The following is an 11,039-nucleotide window of genomic DNA, read 5'->3' as shown; positions in this document are numbered from 1 at the left end:
CTCTCTCTCACACTCTCTCTCGCTCGCTCTCTCTCTCTCTCTCTCTCTCTCTCTCTCTCTCTCTCTCTCTCTCTCTCTCTCTCTCTCCCCTGTTGCTGTACCACAGCTGTTTGACATTCTGTCTTGCCACGAATGAATGAATGCACTTGCAATAGTGTGTCAGCATATAATGGAGACGACGGCTTAACTCGAGGTTCCTCTCGGGGTGAGAAAACTCCTCTCCCCCGATCCGAGCGGCTGCGATGGTGTGGACCCTGCAAGAGAATCTGCTATTTTTAGGTCGTGTTGTGTGGCCGACGATAATGGCAGAGAGATCCACTTATCAAGCCAGCGAATAGAGCCGTTACTTTGTCAGAGGAGGATCTTTTTTTCTGTCGCCTCTCCAACTATTATGGTATTAAGCAACCTGCCAAAAATGTGTCATTCGAATTTGTCACCTTATTGTCTGCTGTCTTTTCACCTCTCCCAAGGAAGTTGTATTTTCACTGTTCACATGTTAGATTACGGGATAAACTGGTCTTTTGAGCACGGGCCAATCATTTTATTTTTTTGTCCAGGGCCCATTGAACAACCAAAGTCAACACCAAATCAATCAAGACAGGACACATTAAAAAAAAAAAAAAAAAAAAGGAAGGACCCTTGGTTGGAATTGAACAGGAAGTCTGCAGCCATTTTGGGCAAACTTCTGCCAGCTTGAATTCCACTAGTTTTGGCGTAAAACCAAAGGTACAGCTCTAAGTTTCCAGGAGACATGCAGCGGAGAGTTGAGATTGTGTCTGACGAGGCCTCCTGCAGGGTGACATTCTCCCGTCCGCACACCGCCAGGCCTCGTGCGCCTCCCTTCCCAGAACTCGCCAGCTGGTGACTCATGCAGGGCGACCACAGTGCAGCACAGTCTTGGCTGTTGCTCAGTGGACGGACGGACAGGACACCGCCGCCACTGACCTTTTGTTTTTCTACAAGGAGCCAGTCACCGAAATGTCTCGCTAAATAATCACTCCTCCGCTTCCTGGCCCATGGCGCAACTCCTCGTCCGCTGGGGGTTGTGGCCGCTGTCCCCTCGGTGACTTCATGCGCTGTTGATGGTTTTTATTTTGGAGACCACATTTAACATCCCACCACGTCTCGCTCGTGTCCACAAGAAGACCTCATTTTGGTGGCAGTTTTTTCCCCCTCATATCCTGCAATTAAAAAAGCATGTTTCCTTGATTATTTCGGTGAGAGCACTGTCCACGGAGGGCCTAAATGGGATGAAAATGTTCTCAAATATTCTCTGCGCTGTATTTAGGCCCTTTCCTCGTTTCTTGGTTTGATGACTCAAAGGCAGCATATCATGCACTGTCTTGAAGAGGCGGATTTCTGCGACATTTCCAGCGAGCCACACCGCAGTTTGGTTTGGTGAATTATCGTGGTACCTCTACTTACGAAATTAATTGGTTCTGGAAGAGATTTCTGAACTAGAAAAGTTTGTAAGTAGAGACGTGTTTTCCATGTAAATGCGCTCATTTGTTCCAAGCCCCCCAAAATTCAGACATAAATGTTTTATAAAGAATAAAAATGCATCAAAATATGTAACAAATACATGTTGCAATTAGATTATTGTGCAATAAATCAGAGTTGTGCATCATGTAAAAAACAAAGAATAAAGAATGAAAATGATAGTGATTTAACTTTTAACTGCGTCCTTGTCATTTTTTGCCCTCTTTAGTTCATGTTCTCCCGCAGAAGTGGTTTTTGCCTGGCGTTTTGTCAAGAACTGATCCAAGGACGTTTGCTTTTGTCGGCTTTTAACAATCCTTCGATAATGTCCAAGGCAAACATCAGCATAGTGGGCCATTGCCCGACTGATGAACACTTTTTCTAGGTGATTCACATTTACGTAAAACTATCGGAACACCTCATGGCCCGATTAGTGAATGACAATGACGCTGCACAGACTCCTAATTATCTATCTCTACACAGACACATACTGTAGAGGTCCCTCTTAGCCAATGGGATGCCAGGAAGATGCTCGGTCATAGCCAATGGCGGAGCAGCGCTAAGTATGTTGCGTTCAGGAAACTCGAAGCTGCGACTAGTGGCCCGTACTGTAATTTTACCTTTCGTATCTTGAAATTTATTTTTAACACGAGGCAGTTTTTTCCTGTTGAGACGTTTCATAACTTGGAAATTTCGTATGAAGAGACGTTCGTAAGTAGCGGTACCACTGTATTTGTCGGCGGATTCTTGCAGTTTTGGACTTTGCCCATTTTGCATTTCTTCTGACGGCGAGGGAGAGTCACAAGCGGCATGTCATGCACTCTCTTGATTAATAACAGTTCTTTGCGTACGTTGGCATACATTCAATCCAATTGTTGCTCAATAAGACAGTTGCAACCAGCCTTAGCGCATAATTCATTTGCTGTACAGATTTTCCTTTTAAGGACTAGATACAGCCACTCTGTTTAAACTCATGATGAGTGCGTCATCGCCTGCAGGAACCCCTCCAGGCATCTTGATGATCACAGCTCCCTGTTGACTTGTTTGTTTGTGCGACTGTTGTCAACCTCACAGTCAGGGGCAGTTTTTCACCTGACAATGCGGAGGCTTGTATCATTACAAATGGATGGTCCCATTTTTTAATTTTCTGGTCCCGCATCAGATTAACCCGAGTTCTGCAGCCAAATTTCGCTGCAACGCGGTGGGCCAAAACAAACTTGCTTATGTGGAAAATCCTTATAGCGTTGGGGGATGTTTTTTTGGCAGAAGTCTGCACTCTTTTCCATCAGCAGGATTACGCAAAACCTTGCTGCTCTTTGTAGAACTCCCAGTTGAGGATTATTGTGAAAGCTGTCGAAGGCACTTCCAGTCTTTCAAAATGGCACAGGCAGAATTTTGATGGAGAAACCTTCGTGGCTTTTCGGGGAAGAGAGTCTTGGTGCGTTCAGTGCGGAAAAGCAGCACTCACGGTAATTAAAAAAGGTAGGCAGAGATGATTATTTTGTCTTTGAAAAATGGAAGAAAATGCAGTTTGCATTGGTACCTTTTGCCCTCATCAAAAAAATGAACCAAATCAGATTTTTTTAATGCCATGCAATGTGATGTGGGTGGTGCATAGTGCCAAAGTTATTTTTTTCGAGGTTGTACCATCAAAAAGTCTACCGAGGTTCTCTTCAACGCTCCTTGAAGCTTTCATTTGAATTGTATATATATATATATATATATATATATATATTTTTTAATGTGGTGTCGTAGATTGGGTAATCATGCGAACACTCCAGCAGACAAGTCAAAACTAGAATTCTCCTCACGAATCAAGCAAAAAAAAACGTTTCCCGGTTCAGTTAGAACTGGTGTTGAAACAATCATATCCGTCATGCTCTTCAGATTTTGGCATCATGAGACCAACACCACATCGAACAATTGATCTGGCAGTACCTTCACTGCCTAGCCTTGCAAAGCGTCAGACAGGATGTCCTGAAAGGAAAGTGACCACTGAGCTTCGAGTGTCTTCAGCAGATTGCTGTGGAGATACAGAGACTGGAGGGGTCACAGAAAGCATATTAAAAAAAAAACCAAAACATGAATTTTTCAGTTCCTTGTTAGAGAAGTTCTGCGTAAAGAACTGGACCATTGAACAGTTGGAGTTGTACATTAAACAACATTAGGGAATATCAAATGAAGTTCACCTGTAAAGGTTTTCGTGCATTTTAGGTTCAAGCGGAATAACCAAAAGATAAACCAGGCACATCATGGTTTCTTTTGCGTCAGTCAGTGAATATATTAGCGGGATCCCCACATGTTCGTCCAAAGTCGTTCTGATTTCTTTGGGACTCCATGAGGATGATGTCATATGTGAGATCACTCCTTTCACACCGCAGAGCAGCTGCAGAGCAAACCTTTCAGCTCTCAAGTCTCCAGAGAGAGAGAGAGAGAGAGAGAGAGAGAGAGAGAGAGAGAGAGAGAGAGAGAGAGAGAGAGAGAGAGAGAGAGGAGGGAGTTCCCCTGTTTGGATAGTGACGCAACGGAGCCGAAAGACGTTAGTGTGGATGGGCTGTGACTTCCCTTTAATCAAGAGTCTTAAAAATACCACTGCAGTGGGAGGCTTTTGGGCTTTGTCCGACATCAAAGTCGCTAGCTCCTCTTCATATGTTGAAATCGCGCCGCAGGTAGCACCTCATGAATAATTCCAAGTACAGAGGCCTAACCCAAGCCGGAGAACCCGCCACCTTGAGAGCGAATGGCGTTCGCCCAAGAAGCAACCCTCAGTGCTGGGATGGTGATCAGTGGGTGGTGAGGGAGGTTGGCGGGGTGAAGAAACAGATGGGCCTTCTGGTAACTCGCTGGCACCGGACATGGACGACTTGGGCATTAACAGACCGTCCCATGCGGTGTTCCGAGACCACCTGTTCTCCTCTTTCATGTGTGGTCGGAAGTGGCGTTGACGCTGTTTATGAAGGTGTTCAAACATGGATAGTGTTGGCGTACCTACAAATAGTACTGTGCTACATTTACAGGGAGCGGAAGTGGGTACTCGATTCAAGACGCACAAACAAATGTCGGACATCAAACCACGGACCTGCTGTGTGAACTACCAAAGTTGCTCAATGACGGGCTTGAGCATCTTACAATTGGAGCAATCTGATGGAATGCAAAGTAGACAATGCTGGAGAAGAAACAATATTTCCGGAACAATACAGGTTTAGGATGAGAAACGTAATGGACGTCTTGTTTCGAACTACTCGCATATTTTGCTCTTTCTTCGGGTTTTGATACGTTGAGTGATTTGAAAGGTGGTACGGGGGGGTCCTCAGTTCACAACGTACTTGCAACCCGAAGTCGGAACACACAATATTCTATCAGTTATTCCCTGCTAACCCAGTCATAATAACCGTATTTTCCGCTCTATAAGGTGCACTGATTATAAGCTGCACCCACTACATTTTTACAGGGAAAGCCATTTTGTACACACACAAACCGCACCTGTATATAAGCCGCAGGTGGCCATATTGTAACATGAGATATTTGCAAAGAAAGACGGTACACAGAAAGAGATTTCAACGTTGAATAACATACCTTAACTTTTCTTTCACTATGGCAGTTAAACAGCACTCACACAGCTGGTTAATAAATAAATAAATAAAATAAAAGGCATCTTTCCCTGTCGAGTAATGCTTTGTTTTAAAATGAAAAAAAAATCCTCGCTTGCAGTAATACTCGGTCAACCATTCCATCATTAGACTTTCTACCATCCACGCTTTCGTGTCACCTTTCACGACAATGTCTTTCGGGAGGTTTTCTTTTGGCATATGTAACCAGGTGAATACTATGACTGTTGTAATGAATGCTGGCTCGTTTAATAAATGGAGCACTGTCACTTTAAAAGGAGCGTTGGATAATATCATGGGAAATCTCGTGAGACTTGGACCACGAAGTGAAGGCAGACGAACGCTGAGCTGTGCTTGTTCAGACCTGATGTATCTACGATCGGCAGTGTAGTCCGGCTGATATTAAGAGTAAAATATCATCGTTTGGTTGTTTGAACGGCGTCACGCGGTGGCTCGTGTGAACAGCCGTGAAGCAAGGCAGATTAGTTGTTTTCCACGTGTTTCAAGCACATAAAACATGCGGCAAAGTGCTCACAAGCCACTACTGTTGTCTATTTTTGTCAACTTTTCTATTTGTTAGTCCCATTTGACATATCTCAGTCTTTTATTTTACTAATGCGGTACATTTTCTGTGTTCAGTCGGGAAGAAAGCCTTCATAAAAATTATTTTTTATTCGGTCAAGTCTGCCATAGACCCAGCCACACAGCTTTCGGATTGCAATCCAGCTCAAAACACAGGTGAAGTGTGACCTCTCCTGGCTTGTTGTTTTCACTGTGACACATGATAGCGTCTCACTGTTACCTTTTGTGCTCGAGCACTCACTGGCGGCCGTTGGAAAAATCTTTAAACAGGCCTCATCATAAAATAAGCCGCAAGGTTGAAAGCGTGTGACAGAAGTAGTGGCTTATAGTCCGGAAATTACGGTAATTGTGTTATTGTGCAATGTTTTCAGAAAGTACAATGATCTAGAGTGCTGTTTTTCCTTATTAAGAAAATAAACAAAATAAAAATTGGGGGTGGTGGGTTGCCTGGAACAGATCATTGGCATTTACATTCATTTTTCTGGTGAAAAATGATTTGAAATGCGTGTTTGAAGTGTTTTCAGTTACAGTGAAACTCCTCTACAACGAAAGCTACATGGGCGAAAATACCCCCTAGTGTGAAAAAATCTTCATGCATTAACACCATTCCCACTCTCCTGCCCCCCCATACAACGAAAAAAAAACCTGTTGCATTGTACGAAATCTTTTTCTCTGTTCTTGCCTCGCGACGAGATTCACTAAAACAAAGTCTAATCCAGCAGCGACCTCTACTGCTTCGCTCGGAAATGGCAACAGCAACCACCACACTGGTTTACACATGCGCAGTAGTCCAGGAAGTATTTGTTATTGTTCGTTTCAGACGCAGCAAGAATGTTGCATTGCTAAAATGGCTACAAAACGGACCTTTGGATGTCAAGCAGCTAACACAAGAAGAGCTCTGACGCTGGAAGAGAGGGTAAAAGTGATCAAAATGAAAGACGGAGGAAGCAAAATAAGACATTATCCAAGAAATTGATGTCAGTGAAAGTGAATGTTGATGGTAAATTTTGCAATTTCTTTCCCTTTTTTTTCTTTCTACACTGACTATATGAAGTGTCAAATAAGTGTATGCGGAATAAAAATAAAGAGTACACATACGTTTGTGTGTGTGTGTGTGTGTGTGTGTGTGTGTGTGTGTGTGTGTGTGTGTGTGTGTGTGTGTGTGTGTGTTTTCATCTGAGATCAAATTTGCTACAGTGAAAAACCCCCTGTTGTGAAAAATGTCTTGCTGCAAACATGATTTCGTCGAAGAGGAGTTTCACTGTACTAACGTGGTCGCGGAACGAATTCAACTCATCTCGAGGCACCAGTGTAGCTATCCCACAATAGTACTGTCTTCTGACTTTCTACACATAACTACTTTTGTGTTGCTTTTGAATGTCTTCAATCAAAACAATAGGAGAATTGTTGTTTCAGACTGAGTAGGATTACTGACATTTGAGTGTTTGCTCATACCGACTAAGGGAAGTCCGTCCAGTTTGCAGAGCCTAATTTGCAGTTGGCTAACAGTGTTTTCATTCCTGTCTTCAAAGTAGTAGTGGATATTATCGGTGCATTTTCAGAGTACCAAGTAGTGTTGGCATCGATACTGTTATACGAAGTAACATCCAAACTCCACAAAAGGACAGAGCTAAGATTCAAACCATGATTGTCGAACTACGATGCAAACCTGCGAGACACGAGGTTACCCTGTTGCCCACAAGAGCTCTTGTTCAAAAACAGTACACTGCATTGTGTACTTTGACAAGTCCTGATGTGTAAAAATCAACATTTTTCCTCATTTGGTTTTTAGCCAAATTCATAATTTTACAACCATCTGTTGCACGGTGCTCTTATATTTAACCTTCTGTCTCTTATTTACATTTGCGCACACGCTCTCTGATTATTATTCAACTGTCTTTGCTCTTAATTTATTATTTTACCGTTTGTTGTTGTCTGAATTATTTTTGCACAGAACTCTGTATACAGCGGCGGTTGGTCTAAAGTGCCCGAATAATACAGTTGAGTTCAGTTGAGTATTGCAATATTACACGAGCCGCTAAGCTAATGGCTAATTAAAGTCCAACCTGCCCTGATTATTCGGCCGTGGTGGAGGTCTGCACTCCAGTTGCAGATGTTTTGCACTCCCATACGGCCCTTCACGCTTTATTTATTTATTTATGTATTTATTTTTCTTGGTTGTTTCCACACACAGAAGTACACGACGTTCAAGCACATGCACGCCGGGGACATTAAAAACACACTTTGGTGGAAAAAGAGTCAGACAATCTGGCGGAGGGTGGCTATTAGTCTCGCTGCATGCTCTCTGTGGATAATTACACCAGCCAATATATCTGTCTGGCCTGTCTGTGGACGCACACGAGTCTATATTTTACTCCACGATGCTTCAGACCTGCTTGTCATGGAGATGCCACTTTCTTGGTTCTTGGCATTGTTGCACTTTATCGCATGGCAAAAGTAATGACACGCAACTCTTGATCAAGATCTAAAGTGTGTCTTCATGGGGTTGAGAGATTTTTTACAGCAGTCACGGTACCATTTTTACAACCTTGCTCGAAATAATAAATCTTTCCTGATTGTATGCTTTCAAGTTGCAACCATTTCCCACATCACAGCTGTATCCTGCCATAACCAATAGCAACAGATGCACGGTTTTCGGCCACTGCGAGCCTCGCTCTCTTCATAAACGGTGGAAAGCGGAATAGGAGTTGTTCTCATAAAACAAAAGAACAACAACAACAACAAAAACCCTTGGAACCAATGCAATGTTTTTTTTTTCCAGAGCACCATCATAAAACCTTTTTTGTGAAGCTTGAAGTAGTATTTTAACAATGGGGGTGGGGTGTGTGTGTGTGCCAAATTTAGAAATAAATAATTGAATGCCATTCGATCCAGCCATTCCATCCATCCATCTATCCATCCATCCATGGATGGATGGATGGATGGATAATTGAATGCATTGATGTTAAATATTTTCATCAAAGTTTTATTTTATTTTTAGGGCAGCTCAGTGTTTAAGTGGCTAGTGCGTTGACCTCACGGTGAAGAGGTCGTGGGCTCGATCCCAGCTTCTGCCTTCTTGTGTGGAGTTTGCATGCTCACCCCGTGCCTGCATGGGTTTTCTCCGGGTACTCCGGTTTCCTCCCACATTCCAAAAACGTTAATGGCAGGCTGATTGAACACTTTAAACTGTCCTTAGGTATGAGTGTGAGCGCAGATGGTTGTTCATCTCTGTGTGCCCTGTGATTGTCTGGTGACCGGTTCAGGGTGTCTCCCACCTACTGCCCGAAGACGGCTCGGATAGCCTCCAGCACCCCCAGCGACCCTTGTAAGGATAAAGCAGATCAGAAAATGGATGGATGCATTTTTATTTTTATTTACTGGCATTTTATTTTATTTTTTTATGACTTGGCCTTGATTTCGTGACACTGCAAACAGGTCAACACTGTATTTAATTCCTGGACACTTGAAATAATTACTTGTATTCATATCTAAATAAATATATTAAATGCCGATAAAAAATTATAACGATCTGAAACAAAGAATATTTAATTTTGGCACACATACAAAAAAAAACAGAAAATAAAATGGTATTCAACCAATCTATAGTAAAGTAAAATTATATTTAATTGATATTTCATTGATCGCACTGATCATATTGTACTTGGGAGGCAGCACATCGCGGTAGTGGTTAGCACATCTGCACCATCATCCTGGGGTTCAGGTTTGAATGTTGACTACTGGATTTCTGTGTGGACTCTGCATGTTTTCTGACTTCCTCCGACACTTCCGAAAAACACAAACGTCAGCTTCACTGAAAATTGAGCATGAGTGATTGTTTGCTTGAAGAGATGAACTTGATCAGAGGCGCTTAGTGTGGTTTCAGCGTCCAAGTAATCTTGGTCTTGTTTTTTTTTTCTATGTTTAGACTGTACTGTGGTACCTCTACTTATGAAATTATTTTGTTCTGGAATAAATTTGTTCACGAAAATATTTTGTAAGTAGAGACGCGTTTTCCATGTAAATGCACTAATCCGTTCCAAGCCCCCCCAAAATTCAGACATAAATGTTTTCTAAAAAATAAAAATGCATCAAAATATGAAACAAATACACGTTACAATTAGACTAGGATGCTGCATAGATACATATCTATCTATTTATCAATCTACACACATAGACACATACGGTAGAGGTCCCTCTTAGCCAATGGGATGCCAGGATGATGCTTGGTAATAGCCAAAGGCAGAGCAGGTATAAGTATGTTGCGTTCAGGAAACTCGGAGCTGCGACGAGCTGCCCATACTGTATTTTTCCCTTTCGTATCTTGAAAATTCTTTCGTAAGAAGAAGCAATATTTTCCTATTGAGGCGTTTCATAACTTGAAAATTTAGTATGAAGAGACGTTCTTAAATAGCGGTACCGCTGTAAATAACAAAACTTGCCATTTTATTATCTTTGTACTGGCCCTGCAACCAGAGTACTCTGTCTCTCAAGCCAGCTGAGATAGCCTCCAGTTGATGGGCTAATGAAGACAATGGCGATAGAAAATGGGTGGATGGCTATCACCACACTTTTCCTCATCACTGTCACCTGTCTTCTGCGTCCGTTTGTTTCACGTCCCTTCAGGATACCGGAGTGCTCCGTGCATGTCACTGTGACACCCTCAGGCGGAGGGGTCTTTGTTGTAGGTAGTGGAGGGTAGGAGAGGATTTGGAAGCAACATCAAACACGCCACAATTCCTCCGCCGCCTCTCGGAAATGACCAAGACTTGCGGGAATTCACAGGATTCCGCAACCAGCCTGACTGTCAAAAAGGATACGCAATTCACACGAGAGCAATCCCTGGTTAAATAGCGATTATATGCCAATCTGGTGGAAAGTGCGGAAAGTACCACCTGCGTCCTGTTTTTGCATTCGTCGAAAACACACTTCTCGTTAATGTGCGTGTGTGCTGAAAAAGTGTTTCTGTCTTGCAGGGTGAAGTGTCCGCCGCCGGCCGAGAGAAGTTGAGCTCCGCGCTCGAGTTCACCGGGGCCACTTCCTGATGATGACAGTAAACATGGGTGAGTGGCGGTGCACGAGCGAGAGCGCACCTTTCCTCACACTTCCTCTGGCGGGAGAAAAGAAAATAACACATTAAAAAAAAAAAGATAAGTGCACAAGCGGCAGCACCAGATGGCCCGTTTTGTTTTACGACATTGTTTTGGGAAATGTTCCCTCCTTTTTATGAACTTGAAGTCCGTACAGTATGTGGGTGTATTTCCACCATTTAGACTCGAAAGCTTTGAAATATTCAGATCAATATAATTTTTTTTTTTGCCCAAGCAGTCTAAAACAAGCATGTTTTGGCCCTGCCTTGTTTCCACAGAT

General features: G+C 42.9%; 1 protein-coding gene across 1 annotated transcript in view; it reads left to right on the top strand.

Moving 5' to 3' along the window:
- The window catches only part of map3k22 (mitogen-activated protein kinase kinase kinase 22), a 47,180-nt gene that overhangs the window by 3,334 nt on the left and 32,807 nt on the right, over positions 1 to 11,039 (top strand). Inside the window, 2 exon segments of the mRNA XM_019876043.1 lie at positions 10,646 to 10,732; positions 11,038 to 11,039. The exon segment at positions 11,038 to 11,039 is cut by the window's right edge and continues 43 nt beyond it. Coding sequence (XP_019731602.1) covers positions 10,714 to 10,732; positions 11,038 to 11,039 — 21 coding nt within the window. The 5' untranslated portion in view covers positions 10,646 to 10,713.

This window comes from Hippocampus comes, unplaced genomic scaffold, assembly GCF_001891065.2.
Source record: "Hippocampus comes isolate QL1 unplaced genomic scaffold, H_comes_QL1_v1.1 scaffold60, whole genome shotgun sequence".
In the NCBI taxonomy this organism is placed as follows: Eukaryota; Metazoa; Chordata; class Actinopteri; order Syngnathiformes; family Syngnathidae; genus Hippocampus; species Hippocampus comes.
Note: the sequence above shows the minus strand (reverse complement) of the source record. Positions and strands in the feature narration are given on the sequence as shown.